This window comes from Cibotium barometz, chromosome 34, assembly GCF_041138505.1.
Source record: "Cibotium barometz isolate CiBa-2024 chromosome 34, ASM4113850v1, whole genome shotgun sequence".
NCBI classification, from domain to species: domain Eukaryota; kingdom Viridiplantae; phylum Streptophyta; class Polypodiopsida; order Cyatheales; family Cibotiaceae; genus Cibotium; species Cibotium barometz.
The window spans coordinates 44,761,566-44,787,196 of NC_141079.1; the positions used below are offsets into that span (position 1 = coordinate 44,761,566).

The 25,631-nt window shown below is 39.0% G+C and overlaps 1 protein-coding gene across 1 annotated transcript; it reads left to right on the forward strand.

The window, feature by feature from the left end:
- Positions 1–4,608: 4,608 nt before the first annotated feature.
- Positions 4,609–6,682, forward strand: LOC147619078 (uncharacterized). The gene is made up of 4 exons (XM_086774539.1): positions 4,609–4,999; positions 5,093–5,655; positions 5,757–6,217; positions 6,332–6,682. Coding segments are annotated over exons 1-4 (1,239 nt in total). The 5' UTR covers positions 4,609–4,785; the 3' UTR covers positions 6,333–6,682.
- Positions 6,683–25,631: the final 18,949 nt, after the last annotated feature.

A 25,631-nucleotide genomic window follows, 5' to 3' on the forward strand; every position in this document is an offset into this window, starting at 1 on the left:
CCCAAATTTGAAAAAAAAAACGTTTGTCTTAATTCTCCTCATTAGTCTCTTAAACACCAACCATAAATGCCATAACTTGAACTGATATCCCTATGAAAAAGCGACTTAAAACTTCAAACAACCATTTTGTTTTTTTGCAATTGTGTTAGTAGACACACGATATCACACGATATTTTCATGAAATTTTTTATAACAATAAAATCATGAGAATCTTACACAAATAACAAGAAGACGGTATCCTTAAATGACCGACAAATTTTGCATCGTTTTCATGAAATTTTTTATAACAATAAAATCATGAGAATCTTACACAAATAACAAGAAGACGGTATCCTTAAATTTTGGCATCGTTTGGGGGTGGCCCACCTTTTTCCTCATGAAAATGAAAGGCCAAAATACCCCTTTCGTCGACGAAAGGGGTATTTTGGCCTTTCGTTTTCTTAAAAAAATTAAAGAAAATGAAAGGCCAAAATACCCCTTTCGTCGACGAAAGGGGTATTTTGGCCTTTGGTTTTCAATCTTCAACGCCTTTCGTTTTCATCAACGCTCTGCCTCCCTCGCCCTCGCCCTTGCTCTGCATCGCGGTATACAAATCATCAAGGCTCTGCCTCCCTCGCCCTCGCCCTTCTCTGCATAATCATCAACTCTCTGCCTCCCTCGCCCTTGCTCTGCATGGCGGTATACAAATCATTGCTCTGCATGGCGGTATACTCCCCATGTGCTTGGCGCGACGTCGAGAGGTGCTGACATGGTGGTATACTCCCCATGTGCTTGGCACGACGTCAACCTATGGGACGGCATCTCAACCTGTCATGGCCACGCAAGTCTGAAAGGTATGCACACGTCGGGCCCTCTTGTAGATCTTTTTATTATTGGGGGTGGAGCAAAACACGTCGACGATGCTGGCCTTCTTTCCGCTGCGCGAGACAGCTTGCGTGTATCCTCCCGGCTTGTTTCCTAATGAAGATGATTACAACCAATCCACTAATGAAGAGTCAATATTTTTTCAACTATAGTATCCATACTACAAGGCTCCTTTTACTTAGATAAAGGGCCGCACTAGGAGAGTTATAACGTTACCTCGTTGATTCAAAAGATACTTTGGCACTCATACATATCCCACTTCTTTTAGTTGTCCTTACATGGTGGCCTCCCCATTATTTAGTGGAGAGCTATTTTTGGTGCAGACCCCTCCTCCCCTAGATGCCCGGACCTCGGTAGCTTGTAAGATAGTACAACATTGCATATGGGGGTGTAGATCTCCTCAAAGGATTTTGGGCTTAGCATATATAAGTAGATTGAGGAGAGATACCATACATGTTACTTAGGGTGCTTGAGACGAGGAGGATATACATGAGTTTTGTCCAAAACAAGAAGCCACAACTCATATCTACGAACATGTAAGCATATCCAAAGTTTAGTGATCTTTCATCTCCTAGATTTACAAGTATGATTGAAACAAAAACTCAAATTTAACTTCTTCTTTATTGTAAGTGCAATTAATACTTTTAAGCTTAACTTTAATGGTAAGTTTTCTAGATCCATGATTATAACACTCAGTTAATGATATTTTTAGACATTCCATTTCAATGCATACAAAATGATTACCACCAAACAACACTTTACCAAAATCTAACTTTATAGCTCAGGAATGAATTACAAGAGCTATTATGCTTACATGAATGCTTACATGTAATAAATATGTTTGCATGGAAAAGAGACGCTTGTCAAACTGGCATAATAGGATGGAATTATAGAGTTTTCACCATGATTGCAAGGATCTATGCCATGAAGGATAATGAAGAATATTAAATGGTAACCTAGAGCAGCATACTATGTTTGCAGCATCAACTTGGATATTTTGAAGTTCGATACCTCTCAAGGCTTCTATGATTGTTGGTTGCCTATTTTGAGTAGTAGAAGAGACTCAGTAGGAGTTTTATGATCAAGATTCTTTGTGCTTTCCCCCAATATCTCCCTTATGATATTAGGGAGGTATTAAAGATGTTTAAAATGCAAAAAAACATGTCTTTTCTAGTCAGTCATTGCAAATTGGTTGACTAGATTATTATTGCACAGTGAACATATATACCAAGCTGTATAAACAAAATACACTGTGTGGTTTAAGGGCACATCACGTTGTTTTCCTATACACCACATGATATTGACATATGTACGCATAGTACTTGGAGATTTTTCGCTTCCCTTTTAGACACATGCACTATTATGAAAATAAGGCAAGGAGACGAGGAGGCCTTAGGAGACACAACACTATTCGAGATATTGTACGCTTTTATTAAGGTTAATAACTTGTTCTTGTATGCTTAATAACTTTTTCTTGTATGCTTTTGTTGTCCAGCTAGTCTCCTCAAGCTCCATCATCTCGTCAAGTGCAACTTCAATTAGCAGCATCACGATCAAGCTTCAGGTATTTTCTATTTTGAAGCCTCTTGGGGTTTCTTTGTATGCTATTGAAGTAATGCTGGGACTTAATTGACCTTGTAAGTCTATTCTATGCCATGTGATGACTTCTTTTTTTAAATGCATCTTTGTCACATTGGCAGGATGGTAAAATTAAGAACTTCTGAGAGGAGGGGGAGAGGTGGAAGAGGAGAACGAGGAGGCAAGAGAGGTGGAAGGACAAGTAGCAAGAGAAGTTTGCAAGTGGAATCTACACCAAATTTAGAGATTCAAAAAGAGGTTGAAATTGAAGTTGAAGAGGATAAGGAGATGGAAGACTTTGAAGACACTACTATAATTGTGGAGGAATCTTCTAAGAAGAGAAAGAAAGAGGATAAACAACTAGATGAGGAGTTTGAGCAAGAGTTTCCTGCTGCACTTGATATTGGCCAAGGGAAGGATGTTATTGAATCTCTTGCAATCAATCCTGGAAAGATTGCTCCCTTGATCCCATTATGTCGTTGTGTTGTAAACACAAGAGTGAGAGGCCTACGAACTGATATGGATAGCCTAAAGCAAGCTCTAGAGACAGAAAAATATATTCAACAGAAAGGAATGTTTATTTTATCTACAACACTTTCGGATGGTGTTTCACAAGAGGTGACAGATGAAATTGAACAATCATGGGATTCTTGTTGGAGGGATGTAAATGCAGAATTTGAGGCACAGATTGTTGATGATGCTGATTGGTCATTTTTGTCTCGAAAGATGTTTTTTGTGTGGGAGGGGAATCACCGTACTGTTGCATGGATGTCTCTAATTGAGGAGAAATTCAAGACATCAAAGGCATGGCATATTTGAGTTTTAGCAAGTTTTATTACTCCAGAGAAAGAAACAGAAATGAAGCTAATAGCTGCTCTTCAAAGGTTCAATCTGTAAGTGCGAGTTCTTACTTATATGTGTTACCTTTTTTCGAGCTTTTAAGGGTTTTGTGAACAATTCTTAATATGTTTGAAGCTATGTATTTTTTATTTTTCAGCCTTAATGAAACAACAATTATTAAAACAAATCTCAAGGATTATTTGTTCAACACGAAGACAATGTGTTCATGTGATGAGAATGAGTACTTATCACTTTTTTCTGAGGAAGAAAAAAAGACACTTGAAAAGCATAGGGCAAATGAAAACAGTAAAGGATCAAGTACTTGGTATCCTTTGACATCTCTGATGCTAGGGAGAATGGTATTTGCAGTAAGTTTCATACCATTTATCATGGATGTCTTTTAAATTAGAACTAACTAATTCATTGTACTCATTCATCTCTTTGGAATATATTTTAGCCACTATACAAGCAAGATTATGAGGCAAAGCTAAAGGAACTTCAGCCAAATTTGAGTGTTGATGATATGGAGAAATCACTTAAAAGTATTCGAAAGGATGTGAATCTCAAGTATGGTCGAAAAATGATCAAGGTATGGTTAATTTAATGATTCTTAACATAAAGTTGACTTTTTAAAGTGTTCAAGTGTTTTTTGAGATTGGTCATATGATCTTTGTTTACAAAATGATCAAGGTATGGGATATGCATGTATTGTATGATTAAAAAATACAATTGAGTGTGACGATTGCATGTACTGTTTATATGTAGATTCTGTCTATTGTCAAACCAACAAATGGTGAAGATTGGTTTAATATCTTGTGGAGCCTCCCATTTGATGATAAATCATCCATTGTCACATTGGAAAAGTTGTATAACATCTCCATTGCAAAAGTCTCAAAGGAGACACAACTAGCAACCCTCAGAATCTTAGGGTCAGATTCAAATTTGAGAACAAGTTATGGGATGCCAAAAGCTGATAGAGAATTCATAAAGTGGATGGCGAAAGAGGCATGGATGGATCAGTTGCTTTGTGAATCTGAGAGGTTACTCTCTCAGGTCTTGGTTGCTAGTCAACAAGCTAGCTTTGTGCTTCCTCAAGATCCTACGTTGAGAGAGTATTTTGGGGAAATACAAGCAATGAACAGACTTGAACTTTATGAAGATTTAAAGGATTCAATGACTGTTGCTACAGCTGCAGCAGGACAAATGGAGATGACGAGGGCATCTCGACGATTGGTATTTAGGTAAGCAATACATGTTTTTTCCTTTTCAATTAAAAATCCATCCTTAAGTATTTCGCTTTTGTACTAAGACTCTTATTGTATGCAGATTCTTGCAATCCTTAAAAGCTGTTGGTAAGATTGAAAAATTGTTGCCCATATGTCGAGTATGGACAAAAATTCAGGACTTAAAATTCTGTATGTACTCTCCAAACATGATAGAAAAAGAAGGGAAGCAAGTGCTCTCTGAGTGGGAGAGAAAGAACTGCCCGTGTGGTGGCTCGATATGAAAAAAGGATGTTGCATCGAGGAGGAGGTAGAGCTGTACACACAGCATAAAAAGGGAGAGATGGGTTCATCAAGCTCAAATTCAGTCCATGAGGATGATGCAATCATTGAGGTTCAAAAAACACTTGAGAAGATGACTAAAAAGGACAAAGATTCAAGTATGGAACTAAAGAAGGGTGGTAGGCCACCAAAAAATCCTGGTACTAATAATGGTAAGTTCTCTTGATCTTTTTTCAAGCTATTATTTGTTTGTGTAACATATGTTGTTATCACTTTGTGTCTTTACATATGTGGTGTGGGTACAGATGTGCAGGTACTGCAGTCTACACCCATTCTGAAAGGATGTAAATGGAAAGATAGGTCTGTCCGCTTTTTGTACATTCCATTGACCTCTCTAACTTTGAATCAGAGTGGCACATGTGATGCTTCACATTGCAAGGTTTGGTGCTATGATTATGTCGAGTTTGGGAAGCAATTGTCTGTCTCAAACTTCACACAAGCCTATATAGACATGAAGGAATACTTTGTGGGTCTTGGAGGTGAAAGAAAAACAAGAAATGGTAAGAGTGTTGCTTGGGCTGCAGATTTTGTCATTATTGATCTGCCTACACAGCTAGAAGCTCTTGGAGTAGAGGATTCCACATCTCCATCTTGGAATTTATTAACAGAGGACCATGTACGCTACTCCTTGCTAGTAGCGGCCACAGTTGTTTCAGATTCTGGCTGGATCCTAGTTATGTGTGCTCCTCATGTTCTTCATTTGGTTGAGCGTTATGCTAGGATCAGTAGATTGGAGTTTGCATGTCGAATGTACATGCAATGCTTAGATGCATATTGCACAATCAAAGTTGGTGGTATTGATCATAAGGTGAGACAATTGTCATACAATGACCTGTTGAAAGAATTTATGCTCTCGTATAATGAAATGGCTTGTACTAAGTATATGTTTAATTCTTTTCTTATCTTTAGGTGGATGTTGTGGTTTTATGCCTTCTTCATCGGGCTGGTATGTCTTGTGTTTGTAATCCTGGAAATGCTTCTGTGGTTGGTACCAAATTGGGCATTGCTTTTGGAAGTAGTTTGTTTCATCATTATTTACCAACAAGTGAGCAGACTATAAAACATGGAGAGAGTATTCCATGGAGAGGTGCATTGGAGAAGGCTCCATGCATGATGTTGTACTTCTTGGAGTTCTTGTGTCCAATTTCTGGACATGTGGTGGACTTAGGTGCTGGGACTGGTGCTATGCAAAAAGCATGCGTGCATTCTGGGAGAGCATGCTTATCTATTGAGAATGATCCTGACATTTGCAATTCTATATTGCAACCATTTTTGGATGGACAGAAAGGAAAGGGAAATGTGTTAAGCAACTATGGGACTCTAAATGATTCCGAAGATGTGGAAATGGTTGTTAATCTTCCAGACGACTAGTAAGTATGTTACTCTCGTGTTTAATCTTTTTAAACTTATTTGTTGGAGAATATTATTATCAATGAGGCATTGATATTGATTGATCTATTTTAGCTTTTTGCCTTCTTATGCAGGTGCTATGGCTGAGATGATGTGTAATGACATTGCATTCAATGCCCCCATCAAAGAGAGAAGGCATCGTCGCAATATCTATGTGGATGACATTAGTAAAGAAGATTGAGTCTAGTGATTTGACATGAGTTTTTCCCTTCAAGCATTGAGTCTAGTGATTTGACATGAGTTTTTCCCTTCAAGCAATTCATTTTGCTTGTGATGCCCTAGTATTGAACATGCATAACTTTTGTGGTGTCTTGCACCTATTTCATTTGCTAGAGATGTAGTAATCATATTGAAGAACTATCAGTACATCATGTGAGTACCCACCATGAATATTAATCTCAATATCGCATATTCAATTTTGAGCATGTTGGTTTCATAAAACTTTTTCTATTTGCTAGAGATGTGATAATCATGTCATATCTTAATTAAGGTTTGCATGTCAAAACTATGAGTTGTGTACAAATGATCATCATGGTGAATTGAATCTTGAAGTATCTCCTTGCAACTAATAAATGTTTCGGCATAGATGCATGCAAATTTGCACCCTAAATTCTTCACCATGTGACTTGCAATCATTTCATCATCACTATCTATCATGGTAGTATGAATGATGGATGATGTAGGTGGAGGGTGTTGAAATGAAGTAGACATGAAAAGTAGTTTTGTGAATAAAGAGATCTTATAAGCCCTAAATACTATTGGAAAGAAATGTAATTAAACGTATATAGCATCTTTGTAGGGTAGTTTTATGACTAAAGGGTGTGTGATGTTAGCGGCATCTTTGTGGGGTAGAAATGTATATAGTATCTTCTTGGGGTAGTTTTATGACTAAATGGTGTGTGATGTTATGATAAAATTGTCTACGAAATCACAATATAGGCCATGCTCAGAAAAATGTGCTCAGACCAAGACGCTCAGAGAAAAGACATACCCCTCTCAATTGCTAGTAGAGTGTATGTGGGTTTTTAGAGCACATGATCCTAGTACTGTTTAAAGGTTTAGAGAGCGATACGCATTTCAATAGAGAAACCTAACGATGCAGAACATGAGGCTGATGACATGACTGGATTTCTTGATGATTAGTTTTAGAGTAATATAGATGACAATGATCCTCATGAAAAATATCTTTAAGAAGAAGCACTCACAAAGATCTATGAGGGTTCTTCTATGACAAGATTATCTATGATGTACATGGATGCTAAGTGAAAGGATATCTTATTTTCCTAATAAATTGTTGTTTTTACCAGATTACTTTCTAGTAAGGATATACCGCCCAATAACACCATCCCAAAAACAAGGAACGAGGCACGAAAGATGACAACATGATCCGTGCATGCATCAATTATTGCATTTTGTATTGAGGAGAGCATCAAAACTCTATTTCATGTCCCAAATGCGGTGCTTCACATTTTAAGGAGAGAGCAACACTTATTCCTCATAAGTTTCTAAGACATTTTCCATTATTCCCACGAATAGAGTACTTATTTCGGAGCCTAGAGTTATCAAAGCTTATGGATTGGGTGACAAAGAACATGAACACGGATGGGAATCTGACTTTGAAGCCTTCAATCACATTGATAGAACATGGCCAGAGTTTAGTCAAGAACCCTGTCACTTAAAACTTGGTGGTGGTCATTTTCACATAAATCAAGAAAGTGGTAAACTTGTTTGGTAGTGCTAATAAATTATAACCTACCTTTGTAGGCCCCTTCTTCGTCAGTGTTTTCTCTTTTGGTGCTCCTTCTTTGCATTTTTACTCATAGAGCAGTCCAGAGAGGGGGATTCATTGGTGATTGGTGGACTATTTTTATAGCTTGAATTGTAGCTGGAGATATGTTTCTTGCCTGTGGGGGTGCAGCCTACCAAAAGTGGCTCTTACTGTTCATCTTCTTCCCCAGCTTACCTACCCTCCCAATGGGTGTTTTTGGAGGATTTTTGTGGATTTTTTGTTGATGTCCAACTTCTCTCTATCTCAAATTTTTGAGAGGGCTGATTGGTCCTTGTGTTTCCTGCTACTCGAGAAGTTTTGGAGATTGGTGGTGGAGTGCTGAGATAATCTGTTGGCGGCACAAAGGCTTGCTTTATGGAGGTTTTCTATTGCTATGGATATGGGTTCCCTCTTGGAGGAGGCATCTGTCCTTGTTTCTACGGAGAAGGTAAGGTTCCCTCATAGTGGACAGGATCACACACTTGCTCTACAGTGCAAAAGACAAGACAGTGTCACTCTGCTACTTTTGTGGATTGCAAAAGACATCATTTGGCCAATGATTGCAAGAACAAAGTTCAAGACATGGCACAAGCGTGCACGTGACATTCTCTTCTAACCTTGATGATGGGATGGACACTCTATCACCCTTCCTCCCTGGACTGCTCTACTAACTCTGAACTGCTACTAACTTTGACCTTCTACTTTACTGACTTCGACTTTAACTAATATTTTTATCTGAACTCACCTTCACTCTTGATATCCACTTCCAAGTCTTGAGGTGAAGAAGTGAGCATCTGTTCAACTATTGTTCCCATTCCTACTTTCCCTTAACCTTGACACAACAGTGGCTCAACTATTGGAATTGATCATGCTTGTTACTAGGCCTTTGGAAATGATCTGAGAGCTTAATGATGTACTAGGTATGCATTCATACCCTTAGAAAATGCTTCCTTTGGATTCACCTATTGTTACAAACCACTCCATCTGCTACCTTGCTACATCCTTTGTGCTGGAACTGTGCACCTTCCTTGGGACTATGCTTAGTGGTTGAACCTAAATGCTCTGAGACCAATGTTACATGCATCAAAGCCTTGCTATAATGATCCACAACCCTAAGACTGATTAAGAACATTGATGCTTATCAACACATGATTAAGGTAGAGGAGAGAAAAGAAGAGAGATTGGTGTTAGGGGTTTTTTGTATTTATATATGGTACAAAAAGGTTAATAAATTCTTGTACATGGGTGGGCCTTGGTCAACCCCAAGTGGTTGAACTTCATGCCCCTTTTCTACATGCTTCTATTGAGGCTAATGATGATGCAACATGCAAAATATCGGTGGAAGAATTGACAACTTCAATGCTCAAAATTTAGCAATCGTTCGTTGATGAAGTTAACGCACAACATAGAAGAAGATGTGTAGAAACGAGAGAGAGAGAGAGAGAGAGAGAGAGAGAGAGAGAGAGAGAGAGAGAGAGAGAGAGAGGACACAGTATTGGGCCCCGAATACCCTCTGTAGGGCCCCTACCACGAATGGTGTATTTGATTTATTAGAATGTTGTAAATCTGAAATAAAGATTGGCTCTTCCAATTTGGTACTCTGTTCTGCGATTGTTTGCATCATCTGTAGGAGCATATCATGTGTTGAGATATCGAGCTCATCTAGTGAGGCGGTGGACACTGATGACCCGTTTGGGGGGATAGGCCCCACACTTACACCACTGGCATGGTTGGTGAGATCATGGGTGATATGCGGCCAGTGAGATGACAAGCTGTGTGACAGCCATTCTAGAGACTGGCATAGTTATAGCGCCAGCTCATTTAGTTGGGTTCATACTATAGAGAACCCTAGTATGTATTTTGTATGTATTTTGGTTGAGTACATTTTCATATGTGTGTACTCTTATCTTTGTATATGGTGTGTTGAGTGTTGTGTGAAGAAGAAGAAGTTTTTCAGCCTCTCACCTTGTGTGTTCTCTATTAGGGTTTTGTGAGTGTGTGTGTGCTTGCAAGAGCTCAAGCTCTCTTCTCCCCTGCATCTTTTCATGGTATTAGAGCCTAGTTCATGCTAAGGGCTGAGCTACAAGCAAGAGAAGCACAGGAAGCGGTACAAGGGTAAGAGCTTCAACTACTCTTCCCTATTTGTGTGAGATAATGGGTGATATGCGGCCAGTGGGATGACAGGCTGTGTGACAGCCATTCTAGAGACTGGCATAGTTATAGCGCTAGCTCATTTCGTTGGGTTCACACTATAGAGTACCTTAGTATGTATTTTGGTTGAGTACCTTTTCATATGTGTGTACTCTTATCTTTATATATGGTGTGTTGAGTGTTGTATGAAGAAGAAGAAGTTTTTCAGCCTCTCACCTTGTGTGTTCTCTATTAGGGTTTTGTGAGTGTGTGTGTGCTTGCAAGAGCTCAAGCTCTCTTCTCCCCTGCATCTTTTCATCATGCACACTCATGTCTCCCACCCTCGAAGGACTGCCTAGTGTACTTTGTTCTGAAGTTGGTTATTCTCTCTTCTCGTCAAAGCTTCCATAGCGAGAAAATGCACTTCCTTTTCAGAGCCTAATCTGACCATCGACTATGCGTTTGGGAGACTTCCAGAGGCTAAAAACCAACTATATGAGATGGTAGTAAATTGTAGTTAAACTGATTAATAAACATATAATTTTCTTTTAAATGCAAGGACCAAGACAAGGTAAGTAAGAAATTTTTCATCGCATAGCCATTAGGGAAAAGGGGAGCTCATTTTGGGGCCCTGTAAGAAATTCACTATTTTTCGATTTATTTCTCTCCTAAAAGATCTCAAAAATAATAAAATATAGAAACGTGGCTCAGAACTGTCAGTAAGGACTACCGAACTGTCAGTTCTTGACGACGTGTATAGGCCTCTCATAAAGAATCCATCACTGAACATAATGATTGTATGGATATGGCCACACTTCCACGATTCATGTTACAAAAAGACTATGAGATTGACAAGCAAACTTTGCAACCTCAGAAGCACAAAAAATGGCCGATACTAGTGAGTCACAATCTCAGAAGAAGCGACTTAGAAGAACAATATGCTCCAGCACAAAAAGACGAAAGGATACGGTGCTGAATGCTCAACGGGAAAATATGAGAAGAGAAGGGCTCCAACATATTGACTTATGGTGTGATGGAAGCATATATCCAAAATGTTTAGTAAAAAACTCTACACCTCCATTTGTCAATCCAACCACACTACTGAGGTTTGTGGGTGATGGATAAAATGAAATTCTTGGTTATATTTCAGCACAGTCTGCATTTGCAGAAACATATAAAACAATGTACCTACAAGAAAAGGGGGCCAGGATTCAAGAGATAACTATTTGTGCAAAATTGGAGCAGTAGTTGCAGAATGAAATTGAGGAGCATTCAAAGAGTAAAAAAGAGTTGACAAGATCAAGAAGGAAGAGAACCGTGCTTGGAGACAGACAATGAAGCAGGAAGATTAAAAACATTGCAAATTTGAAGGCTGAGACTGGTGGATGCAAGCGAAGAATTCAGGAAGCAAGGCTAGTTTGTATTTTTTTTTATACTAAAAAATGCTCTCAAAATGACTATATCTATTTTGTCCATTAACGCAAAACAGGATTGGAAGTGTTGAATAATATAGGCATATTGTGTTATTACTATAGGAAACTATCGGAGCCTGCAAAAGAAAATATGGACCCCAACCTTCTTCCAGTTAAACAAATGAAAGGATTGCTTTCTTGTGGTGTAGCAAAAGGTTTGATTGAAGAAAAAAAATACAAAACAATCAAACGCAATGTTGTAGAGGACTTTATATCCAATAATCAAGTTGATGGTACTACAATCCAAGAGGCTCTTGATGTTAGTGGAGTTAGCAGGAAGGGATATAGTTCGATTTTCCATGCGATATCCTCAACTTTGAGAGATCAAAGGATTAAACGGGTTTTACTACCAAATCCAGCAACCGTGTGGAAGATAAGAGGTCATTTGAATGAAAGTATAGATGAGTTTATTGGACAATATATCCATATTGAAGAAATATTTCATGGTGGTAAAGGAACCACTGTGTATGACCCTTGGAACAATATATTTGTAGATCTACAACAACTTCAAAGAAGAATGGTCGAGTTTTATGGAATAACATTTGAAGAGTGCAAAGGCATTTTGAAATTTGTTATCAAACTGGATGAGTGTGAGGTTGTAAAGGAAAAGAAAATGGAAAGGATTACTATTACATTAATGAATGGAGCACTTGATACATCATTGACTGAAGTGAGTTCGAAGTATTTTAGTGTGCAGTCGGAGAAACACATATGGTGGTTAGGCTCGTTCCAGGTATGATCATTTTTTGTTTCGTACTTGATTTTAGTCAATGTTTTCAAATCTTTTATAGTAAGACTTTTGTTTTGTATAATCACAGGTGAAGACAGAAGACCATGAAACACTAGATTGGGTGTTTCACCACACCGAAATACCAAGAATAATTAAAAGACAAGTGCAAGGAGAGAATCTCCATGTTGCAGGAAAAGGTGATTTTCAAGTAGAGTGGCACATGGCAAGGGATCTTAAAACACTTAAGTGCATGTATAACATTAGTAAAGGAGGTAACTCAAAGTCTCCTTGTCTTTACTGCAAAGAATCAGCTCAAGTAATGGATTCCAAATGGTGGAAGAGAGCACCTAATAGAGATAAAGTTGACCCTGACTTCAAGGCCATTCTTGACATTCCACTATGTAATGTTCACATATGCACATTGCATGCTCTATGTCGAATTATTGAGAAATTGGTATTTTTGTATATTGGATTTGCTTGGAAACTCCGTCCCGAAAGAAATAGAAAGGATGCTCTTCATGCATTGGAAAAAGTGTTATCCGATATAGGTCTGCATGGAGGTGATGTTCATATCACAAAGGATTTTAAAAAGTCTACCAATGGCAAGGAGGTACCAATCAAGCCCTCTATTGGTGGTGTTAAGGCAAGAAGATTCTTGTCTCGACCCAAACACAGTAGTAAGCAAGTAACGCAAGGTAGAACAGTTTCAAGGATTAGTAATGGATTGTGGAAGCAAGTCCATAATGCCGTGAAAGATCATGAGGCAGATGGGGAAGCACGAAATGTGAAGGCAGAGGTGTGGAGGTCTCTTGATCAACTCTTCATGTTTTGTGACAATGTAACATGGACAAAGAGTGATTACAAGAACTTTGAAGAGACAATTAAACATTTTGGGAAGTCAATGAAAGACGCGTGGACAGCCTGCAATATAACTCACTACATGGTAAAGTGATTTCTTCTTTTACTTAAGTGTGATCCTCTTTTCTTTTGTAACTTACTATGCATTCTTATGTCTCTGTGAAAACAGCATATCATCTACAACCACCTTCCCTATTTTGTCAAAAAGTATGGATGCCCAGCAATTTGGTCTACCCAAGGCATGGAGAAGTCTCACTACATGGCACGTAATGCATTTTTCAGACACACACAACACTATGGAGGGAGTCAAAAGGCAAATAGTCTGAAGGAAGTCTTCCAATGGTTTTACCGAGGCATTCTACAAAGGCTGCATGCTAAAAGAAAAGTTGCTAGTTCCAAAGTCAAGCTTGCTTTTATTCTAGCCCAAAAGCAAAGACGAAGATAAACTTTGGACAATTCAATGGTAGCAGAGAGACATAGACAATGGAGGGATTCGAAGATATTTAGAAACCATAAATGGACAAGTAAACATGAATAGCAGTTTGTAACTTATTGGTGTTATGTCCACATGTTTTCAAACTCAGCCAATAGATTTTCATTCTGTGGAACAAGTGACTCTTGGTGTTATGCCTATATGTTTTGAGACTCCATCAAAAGTATTGTACCAGCTATTGTTGAGTTGGGTGAGAGCTCTAAAGTCCGAGAAGGTGTCATACACCTTGATGACACAGATGATGCAGATGTGGTGCCAGAGGAACAAGGACCTTGTGCTGATGAGGAGAAGCCACAAGAACAAGGACCTGCTGCTGCTGCTGCTGATGTCATTGAGGAGATGATGGAGCAGCAGCAAACAGATGCTCCAGGGGCAGTAGAGGAGACAATGGAGCAGCACCAAGAGACTGTACACGACAGGATGGAGCAGCAGAAAATAGATTCTCCAAATAAAGATGATACGGTGAGCTTGGACCATGTAGAGCAGCCTCTAGATCAGCCTGTAGATAAATAGAAAATTGTTGTCAAGAATATGTTCTACATATATAATTAAACACTTCTGTACAGAATTTTACTTTATTGAATATAATACCTTTGTTTATGGAGTCTGTGTTATCTCAATTTTCAAATTTTCAATGTCTTTGCATTTTATTGAACTCTCTCTTCTTTTGAGCACCTGCAAAAAAGCAATATGAAACAATAGGGTAAAGTAAACTGTGAAGGCAATGACACCTTCCAAACACTAGTTTTTTATACACTACTCACACACCCAATTCCAATTACATGGATGCACAACACTGTAGAGAGCACTGGCCCGTAAGGCTCTTTGGACCTTGTGTAAAAGCACTATCTTCCAAACGCGTGGCGTTGGCTCCCAAGTGAACGCAGCGACAACTTCCAAATGTGTGGCTATGGCTCCCCTTCCTCTCTGAAAGCTACTTTGTTGGCTCAAGGAGTAAGTACCCTGATTGTCATCTCCCTCCCTCTCTCTCTCTCTCTCTCTCCCTCCCTCCCTCCCTCCCTCCCTCCCTCTCTCTCTCTCTCTCTCTCTCTCTCCCTCCCTCTCTCTCTCTCTCTCTCTCTCTCTCTCTCTCTCTCTACCCCTACCCCTACCCCTACCCCTACCCCTACCCCAAAGGTCTTCTCTCTTCCTCCCTCCCTCTAATGCATATGTCTCTAATGCACGGATGTGCATTGGACCTCTATGTTTTGAAAACAAACATTGTGTGCTCTATTTTATCACAGTAATGAAGACTCCAGAACATGCATGTGCAGCAAAGATCCATCACTCCCTTGATTCTAAAAAGAACCCTAAGTCCCCCAAAAAAGAGCGGTTCATCATTGTCCTTGCTAGCATCTTGTAGTTCCTCTTCCATTAGGTCCAGCCTAGGTGGTATAGGTAAAGTTGATGTTATAGACTTTGTTACATGCTCAATGCCAAACTCAGGGAGGTCTTCGTCCCCCTCGTCCTTGTCTTTCTCCTCACATTCCTCATTTACATTAGACGGTCTTGGTCTATCTCCTTGAGCAATTACCATCACATTGAGGTCGGATGTGTACACTCCTCCTCGTCTCCCCATTGATGTATTTTCTTGGATATCAATATGGTTGCCATCCTCGAGCAAGGAGGCAAGTGCGCTATCAAAAATTTGTCAACCTTCGACTTGCACAATTTGCCACCATGGACTGCCATCTGGAAAGAATTCTTGCTCATAGTACATTGGAAGAAGGTAAGATTCTTTGCTTGCTCGTAGCAACTTGGAGGAGTTGATTGACCAAAAACCCATGGGCTCTCCTTCATGGTAGCATCTTTGCCTCTATATTGTGTGCGGAACCAACAAACCTTCAAAATGATGTGTAATAAACATGCTCTCGAATCAGCACCAAATACACCAACATGTGAGAGGCTGAATCAATTTCTAGTTGATCTAGACTTGTTTCATCAAACAATAATTAGCTTCATATATTCTCTCTAGATCCCCAATGTAACCTATCTCATCATTGACAAGATTTTTGTCATGAGAACTTGCACATAATTGTTGTTAAAATGATGCAACAATACACGAGTCTTGAGTAAGGCATATATCATCAATGTTTTTGACTCGAAGATGTTATTCAATAGGCCCACATGCTGCTATATGCCCAAACCTAAAATCACAAGTGTAGAGAATGTTAACAGCAAAAAAGCATGCACATAGAAAACTAGAAGTGTGGGCCATGCCATGTGTTACCCTCGTGTTACCTCCTTGTCACATTGAGACTAAGCTCAAACTCCTCACGTGTAACTTACACACCTTCTTCTTACACGTTTTTTACTCGCTCTTGTATCCATGTCATTGACATGGTGGGGTTCACCCGCCCATTGCCTCTTAGATGTTCTTCATATATTTTGTTGCCATTCTTTGTCGTGCTCTTGGATCCATTTTTGCATACATTATGAATTATTGATTATGAAAATACTTAAATTCTGTCGCTCAAGATGTACTGGGAGTCCCTTTTCACATAACACCTCTTTTGATACTTGATTCTTCTACCGTCCAAATAGGGAGAGCCTCCTCATTAACAAGCTGCAAGTTCCTAAAACTAGTTCTTGAAACTCAGGTATAACCCTTCTTCTCCAATGATTCCCCTAGTTTCAATATGTCACATGCTTTTAGAGCTTTCAAACATCACATATACATTTATCCGCTCAGTCTTTCAAATAAGGTTGGGTATTATTACCGTGCATTATCTCTCCAGTGCTTGAGTAATATTACACTCATGTAACACACCCTTGTGGCTCCAGCCGACCTCAAACTCTCGCTCTACATTAGGGAAAAAGGGAGCTCATTTTGGGGCCTTTTACGGTTTGGAAAAATAAGCTCTCAACCAATGAACAGAGGGCCAACGTAACGTTGGAAATTCACAAAAATAAGAGAAAATAGATAAAAGAAACAATATTTTATGTAGGCACAAGCGTGCTACATTAATGTGGAGATTGGTTTTTTATTCTCACAAGATCTTTGGACATGAAGATAGAATCTAGTCTGACATTTTCTCTGACAAGGGCCTTCCTGCTTCCACCTTCCTTTGAACTTTGAAATGTTGTGCTGCCTTTCCTTTGAAAGGTCTACCATTCTACACCACTGCCTCATTGTGCAGCAGCCTCTTCTTTTCCAAAACTGCTCCCTTGATCCTGTTTAGCTTAGAGTAAGATATTTCTTGTCAACTGTCTGTCTGCCCACTTTCTCTTTCTTGAAACTTCACTTTGTTATCTTGTTTACATTACTTTGTTGTGGTTACAGATTCACAAGGTCTCCATGGTGAATAAAAACTATGGCCGTTCTTGTGGAAGATGCTCTGTGGATGATAATGCTATGAAGGCAGAATTATACCACACATCCTTACCCCGTCGACCTGCTTCTTCTATTTCTTTGGTAGAGAATTCAAGTACAGTCAAAACGGAAGGAACTTGGAAAAGGTTTAGTGTTTCGAAAGGAGCATGGGTGCTCATGCAACCTAGCAAAAGAAAGAGACCCCAGACAAAAAATATTTTCTTGGCATCATGGAAGGGAAGAGTACGAGATTTTAAAATCACCAGAGGGAAGATATTGGTGAAAGAAGTTTTGATTTAGCATGTGTACATGCATAAAGAACTTGTCTTGTGAGACTATCCAAATGATCTTCCGCAACACAGGCCTAATTGTATATTTTTCTATTGTGGTTTTGTTCTTTATAGGTGTATGGATTTTTAAGATAAAGCTTTCTTTCTTTGCTTATTGACATTCTTGTGTTATTTTATTTCAGATTTATACCCTTCATCGTATGAGACATGGCAAAACATCGATTGTATTCTGGGATTTATAGATGTTTTGCATGGATCGATAGGAGAACAACAATACCAAGGTCGATGTGCAACAGAGCTAGCTCAATCCGGTATATTTTTTACTGATCATTTTGCTGGACAATGCAAACACACATGGTGTGTTAAGAAAACAAGACCTTCCGGCATGGAATTCAGTGGATTGGCCTCTCCCACATTTTAGTGTTACAGAGGCATATAGGGCCAAGCTTTTCAAAGAAGTACAGAAAGCTCTGAGGCCCAATATTGCCACAAGGATAATAAAAATTTCTTTATGCATGCCTCTCACAATTTTTGTAGACTTGTTTAATACCTTTCCAGTGAAGGTTTCAAAAACAATGTTCACAATTAAAGCAACAAGTCTGGCATGCATGCCACAATTTTTGGATAAAGGTTGGGATAAGAAGACATGTAGTTCAGTGTTTTGTGAGGTTGTCCAACCTTCTATGCAACTGAAGTACATGGTTACATCACAAAATTTTATTTTTTCTTTTTATTATAAGCGCAGTCGAATGCTAGGTACAAAACTAGTCCCAATGGATCAAGATGAAGATTCTTTTGGTGCAGAAAATAAACTTCTTGATGTTGTTGAGAATGGTGATGTGCTAGTCAATATCTCATTAAGACAATGTTGCTCCCTAGCTCAATTGCGCAATGACATTCTATTTGAGACAGAAGGTTCTATTTCAAAGGACTTTTTATTTATCTACAACAATAAGAAGGTATACCATGTGACTTATCCTAGTCTCATTAAGCACTGCTGGGAGCCAAAGCCAAGTGCTTGGAAGACAATGCTTTTATGCAAGGTCCAAAGAGCCTTATGGGCCAGTGCTCTCTATGGTGTTGCGCATCCATGTGATCGAAATTGGGTGTGTGAGTAGTGTATATAAAACCGGTGTGCTTCTCACTAAAATTTTATGATATTCCAAAATCAATTTGCATTTGAATTTTGACACTTTTTTATTTTTAATACATTCCCACACCTAAAAATTCCCACTCACCTAACCTTTCAAGCTACCCAAAAATATTGCTTCCATTTAACTTATAAGTGCACCACTTTTTACACAAAAAGTGTACCACCCCTTCTTGCTTTCACCTTTATCTCATAGATTTCTTTGCTTAAATTTCTCTAGCTGCCCTTCCACCACATTTAAGTGAGCCCTAAATCCTGCTTCTGTGGCTTCCAATTCTTTCTTTTACTCTTTCGTCCAATTCTTCAAAGCGTGGAAATAGAATTGGTTCTGATGATCCATTTCCTGATTGCATACTTGGGCCCTTATTTCCAATACTTTGGCTTGGTGTGCCTTTCTTCCATGGCTTCTATTTGTATTTGGAGTTGCATGGTGCGAGCTTGTGCATCTTTGGTTTCCTATTTTTAGCTTTCGAGCTACTACTATAGCAATTATTGGACTTGCTGATGCAATATGGCATTAGCATTAAGGATGCCTTTTTTCTTCTCCTCTGCATCCTTGGTGTGCTGGTCCATCTCCTCCATTAGGCATGTATTCAATTTTTTTGTGACATTGACATGTTTCTTTAAGAGTCTGTTTGCCAAGGCCACCATGTGAAAATTGCGCTCCATCATTTGGGTGGATAGGATATTGAGGTCCAAAATGTAGGACTCCATTTCATAGCCCTCATGTTCCCTACTTCATGTATTATTCAACGCTTGTATACTTCAGCTTCAAGTAGTGCAACTTTCCCTTTCCCAATTCATGCATAATCATTCGTCGCTTGGTCGTGGCACCATCTCTTACAGTTTCATGCAGAGAGGCTTCTACTAATCCTCACTACTTTGGGATGCATCTGTCTTCTACCTTTTTGCTGCAATGTCAACCGCTTCCTTAGAGCTCACTAGGATGGGTTCTCTTGAGTTCTTTTTTAAAGAGGATGGCTGATGGATGCATAAGTTTAAGCTTGGGCAATGAGCTCTTCAAGCTCAAGGGGTCAACTGACTCTCTTGGAGGCATAAAGGTATTTGGTGGTGGGGCAAAGAGAGGCTTAGGGGCTAGCTTTGGGACTTGGTGGTTCTTGCGAGATCCTATGGAAGTACACTTGGCCTTGCAAGCTCTTGCGCTTTGGGGATGGTGGGCTCTTCTTGGGAGAGTTGGAGAAGCTAGAGGTTGCACACTAGAATCTTTGATGTCCGGGGTGCTTTCTTGGGCTTCCGCATGTATCGAAGTGGTCAGGGAAACCAAGAGGTATCGGCGAGGTGTGCTCTTCACCCTTGTTTTTGGGGATTGCTCGGGAGAGCTAGCACCTATTTGCACCAGATTAGGGCCAAAAATATTAAAAAAAGGGCTGCATTTTAATCACTTATACCGGATTTGGATTAAGCTTTGGACCAATAGAAATTTGATATTCAACCATAAATATGACATTGGGTGTCATATTCACTTTTTACTAACTTCACTAGTTTTGGCTATTTTAGTGGATTATCACCACTTTAATGTGATACGATGCGGCTATTTCAACGTCACTTTAGTGGGTTCCAATTGCATGTCCTCACGTGCCAAATGTCAGTACTTCAAAAAGTAAAAAATTTAAATTTAGGTTCCCCCCCCAAAATGAGTAAATGCATTTGAATTCCCTAGTCTACCATGATTGCACCTCTTTCTAGTCGTATTTTTGCATCATCCTCTCCTCTATTCATCATCTAACAATGTCAAGACAACATTCTAACCCGAGGCACACTCCTAATGCCATTTCATCATGCATTCTTGGATAATGTTAAAGATGATCAGCGTGTGGAATGGTATAAACTTCAAATTAAATGATTGGGTGACTATGCAACCATCATGCAAAGGTGCTCATAGGATAAAAAGGCAAAGATGAGGCTTAGAAAAATACCATTGGAAGGGACATATCTTGGAATTCAGGATAGAAAAAGATGGATGGAAGGCATTTAGGTGTAACATGTGTACATGACAAGAGAGATGCACATGCATCCTTCTATTCCAGCATCTGCATTGTGAGCTCATTATAAGATATGTTTTGTAATTTTACTTATGTTCTTAATGATTCTATGGCTTATTCACATGTGTAGTATATGTGATAGATGTTTATCCATCAACAAGCATTGAATGGCAACATGTGAGTCATTCACCAGGACTTTTGAAGCCATGAATACTAATCTTGGGAAAGTATTATTTTTCGATCAACCATTTGCTTTTTTCATTTTATAAATATATATTTTTATACAACGCTAAGTATATTGTCCCTATAAGACCCAGAAGCTTATGGAAGACTGGAGAGTTTGGCTATACCAAGCCTAAATTCATTAGATTGGGACTTTCCAGACAAACGTACTTTATCAGCATTTAAATCCAAGATTATCTTAGATATTCAAAAGTCTATAAAAGCAGGAAGTATTTCTAAGAGGATTAGGCTATCATGGTTTACAACTCTTCATGTATTTGTGGCATGTTTTCAAGAAGCAAACATGAAGAGGACAAAAGCAATGTGGCTATCTACACATATATCTAAGTCTGACTTAGATAATGCAATTGGAGCAGAATGGAAAGTGAATGAAGTCATCCATAGGGGTGATGTTATAAAATGTAATGCTTGAATTGAATCTGTGGTGATGACATACAACATCTCTCGTTAAACCTTGTACATTAGCTTAGAGTACAGGTGATGGAAAAAGAGTAGAGGGACTTGGATGTCATTGGATTCAAAGCAAAAATTTATGTAGTATGACCTAACAGTCAACTTGAGTGATGATGACAATAGAGTTGTCCCTATAAATACAAAATGCACGTTGAGGAATGTGCGTATGCCCTTGGAATTTCTATTAGATGCCATACCATCAAAGTACAAATTTAAGGTAGATGGTATTATGGTGGGAAGAAGGTCTAAAAATAATTTTGCCCCCTATAATCCTGAAGTTTTCTTAATACAATATAATTTTGCACCCATCTATCTTGTCTTGTCGATTCATTTTGTAAAATAGTTATTAAACATTATTAAGACAAGATAACCAATGTAAAATGAGAAACAATATATTTATTAAAATGGTAGTATCTAAACAAATTGGTTGGTTACAATGTATGAGAACAGAAAACTATCTACTTTGTAGGATCAGTGTCCTTAGAAGCCTTGGCCTCTTCGCCAAGGCTTGGGCTATGATTTCTTGGATGTTTTCTTTGACTTGGCCTCTTTTTCCTTAGATTGTTTTTGTTTTTGAGAAGCCTTTCCCTTCTTCGCGTCTGTCATTTTCTTCTTCCCAAATTTCAACGGAGACATCATAGGTCCTTTCCTTTTCGATGTCTTCTTTGCCATCATAGGTGGGATATTAATGGTGGTGGTGGTGGTGGTGAATCTAGATCTGGAAGATTCACATGACTGTCGACCATTGATCTGATTGCCTTTTCTCTCACCCACCAAATGTATGTGTTTGTATAACATGAAGTTGTGAACTGTAAAAAATCATGACCAAAACCTTAGTATATATTAGATATAAAATTTTAAGAAAAATATCTGAATTTTTTACAACTCTTTTTGATGTGTCTATCGAAAACACTCACAGCTACTTGTTTTGATATGTCTACTGGAAATTTTGATTGCATGTATCTCCATGTGTTTGTGACCACTCTCCATCCACATGAGCTTCCATCAGTTTGTAATGAAACCTATAGGAATGATAGTCCTTGTTTATACTTTTAACTAAAGCTTTATTGCAAACTTAAAAGTTATCATGTTATAACTTACACGCAAAATGAAAAATTGATGTGGAGTTTTATTGTCGAGGAGTGGAGGATGGAGTGTCCCTAATGTGCTTATTATGCGTTTAGATGCCCTACAAAATAACAAACCACATAAATTATTCAATCTAATACAAATTGAATCTTAAACACAATCTCTATTAAAATTAAAAACTTACAATTTGGCTTCTCCATGCATACCAAGCACGGAATTCAAGAAATATGTCTTTATTTTCTTAATATCAATTATAATTACACTCCAATGGCTCCTACAAAATAGAGAAAAGAAAAACAATTTATAGAGATGTCGAGGCCTATAAATAAAAGGTTTTTGTACCTTGAGGTCCATAGATAAAAGTAGTAGATGAAAACTAGTAAACAGTGCTTCTTGGCATGGTGATGAGACTTACAAGCCTACATTGGTGCCAAACATACTACCGGTCTTGTAGAAAGAAATATAGTAGAGAAAACTAGTACTATATGATGTTGCCTAGCATGGTGGTGAGACTTACAAGTCCACGTTGGTGCCAAACACACTGCCAGTCTTGCAGAAAGAAATGATGAAGGGCTTGCAATAAAGCCAATGATTGGACCACCACATGTCAAAGGGTTTCTAGAACTGGGTATCTATCCTAGAAGGTAAACATCATGTGGCTATGGAAATACTTGACCATGATATACAAGTCCATTTATTGGTGAAAATTTGGGCCTTTACTAATCTCTTTCATTAAGGTCAAGGACTAGGTGTACTACTAAACTAGGCATCCAAGGATGATGATTATGAGATGGAAGGAGAATCTCCATGGTTGTGTGTGGTGAGTGGTGAGTGGTGTGGGTCCATCAGTTTTTATGCAAAGTCAAATCTATGTGGTGAGTGGTGTGTCTCCATCAATGTAAGGAAAGTTGTAAATGTTCTCTTTTTCGTACCACCTTATTTTGTTTAGCATAAACCTTGGGTCTCAATGCAGACTTCTTGTGGTATGGTAGTGTACTCTTCTCCACATGTGGTGATCATTAGGATATAAGGCTTATGCCACTTGGGTTATATTCCTAGATGACCTATGGATGTGTACTTCCTTAGGAATCAATAAATTAGCCTCCCTGGTGAACTGAGGGTGGTTATCCTTATTCCACTTGGCAACAAAAATAGGTCATCCATTTGTTGATTTACCAAGGCAATGAGATTTAACCAAATTAAAGGGTGCATCAAGGATGTCATGGAAGTTTCCTTGGAAGATGAGGTCCCACACATTGGGTGGATAAGTGAGTGAAATCTCATGGATGGGGAAGGACACCCTTGGGTCCTTTATATTACCATCATTTGGTAGCCTTTCATTGGTAGCCTCTTCCTATGTGGTTGGCAACACTGTTGAGGTCAAGCCCCTCAAGGAATGGTTTAATGATTGGATCCGGGTAATGAGGTGGTTAAAGTAAGGGAGAAGCTTAAGAAAAGATGTGATAAGATGGTTGAAGTGAGGGAGAATCTTGAGAATGGGGGTGGAATATGGATGTAGCCTGTAACCCCATGGATGATGATGCATGAGGATTGGTGCAGTAGTTTTTTTGGGGTTGGTGTTAGGGTCACTCAATGTCTATGGGATTGGATCCTACTCTTTAGCATCTTGTTTGTCACCCAAACTATTAGGAGAGTTTGTCATCTCTCACATAAGCTACCCCCCAGGAGAGTCTACTTCATTGGTTTTTAGATCTTCATGTCTTGCCAATGTGCTTGCCCTCTAAGGAAGGTCATCTTGCTCATCTACAAGTTTTGTGGCTCTTGAAAAAGGCATAGGCCTCCTATGCCTTGTCATCATCCATGGAGGGTAGGCCACATGAATGGTTTGAATGGTCACATCTCTGTTGTGGTTGTTTGCAAGAGTTTTGCTAAAGGTATATGTAACCTATTTGGTAGTGAGAGGATGCACTATGGGTTGTATTGTTTTCTAGGCATGTGACTGGTGGTAGGTTGATTTAACTCGATGAAAAACAAGGTTATTCATGGCTACCATTTCTCAATGAATTGGGGATTTGTTGAAGGGGTAATTTAGATTGAGGGTGCCTTGAGTTCAAGACAATGGTCTTCCAAGGATGAGGGTGGTGTCTAGTAAGGAAATAAATGAGGGTGGTGTCTAGTAAGAAAATAAATTGGTTGTAGAAAAGAAGAGGGTGTTGCCATGTGCAGTATTGATGTTCCCAAGGATGGTGTAGATGGTGGGGTTTGAGATTGTTTGGATAAAAAGATGTTAAATTGATGTAGATAAAGGGAAAGGTGTGGTTGATGAGGGTGAGAGTATCTATGGGGGATTGCTAATTGTTTGGTAAGATATCAAGATCAGCTTTTGTTCATGAAAGAAGCATATCTAGTGTCTTTTGGTCGTGCCCTTTGAAGGGGGTATCATCTGAAGCAATGGCTTCCAACTTATGAATTTATGTATGTGCCTTGGTGATGAGGTTTTCTTAGTGTTGGTGGAGCTCTTGGTTTGTTGATAGGCCTTTTCTCCAAGCATCCACTTGGCCATAGCTTCATTATATTAATTGTGGAATTTTGTAGGCCTTTTCTCCAGCTGTCCACTTGACCCTAGCTTCATTATACTCATTGTGGAAATTTTTAGGCCTTTTCTCCAATCGTCCACTTGGCCCTAGGTTCATTTATATTCATGGAATTTTGTAGGCCTTTTCTCCAACAATCCACTTGTCCCTAGATTCATTATACTCATTGTGGAATTTTGTTAGGGCCTTTGTTGCCTCTCTAGTTCTTGCCATGGGAGGGTGTATGTACGTTCCTTTTCTCCAACTATCCACTTAGCAATAGAGACGATTAGGATTATTTTTCTTTTTATGACATCTTCTATGAGCTATTCCTTATGGACTTTATGTGCCCAGGTTTCCTCATTCTTAGCTGCTTTTAATTCTTTGTATCATACCCAAAGGGAATCCATGCCCTGCTTATGAGAGTTAGTGAGCTCTCTCTGGGTGGTTGTGGTGGCTACGAAGAGCTCATTCTCAACATTATGGACTTCTCTTTTTTCATTTTTGAGCTTGGCTTTGAACTTGGAAACCTTCTCATTTGCTTCACAAAGTTATTTTTGGGAATGGTTGAACTTTTGACACTCCTCTTGGATAAGCTTATCATGACACTTGAGTTGATGTGGTTACCAGAGTATGTGCCTCATGGATATCTTGGCCACACATGGTTGATGAGCTCAACCCATTGGTGTGTTAATTATAGAGATGCTTGGATGAGCTGAGAGATCATTATTGTTTCCCACATCCTATGGGATGAGATAGAGAGGGATCAATTGATGGCTTTCTTATTTGAGAGTTTGTTAGAGCTGTGCATGTGATGGTCCTGATGATGGGAGGCTCAAACATTGATG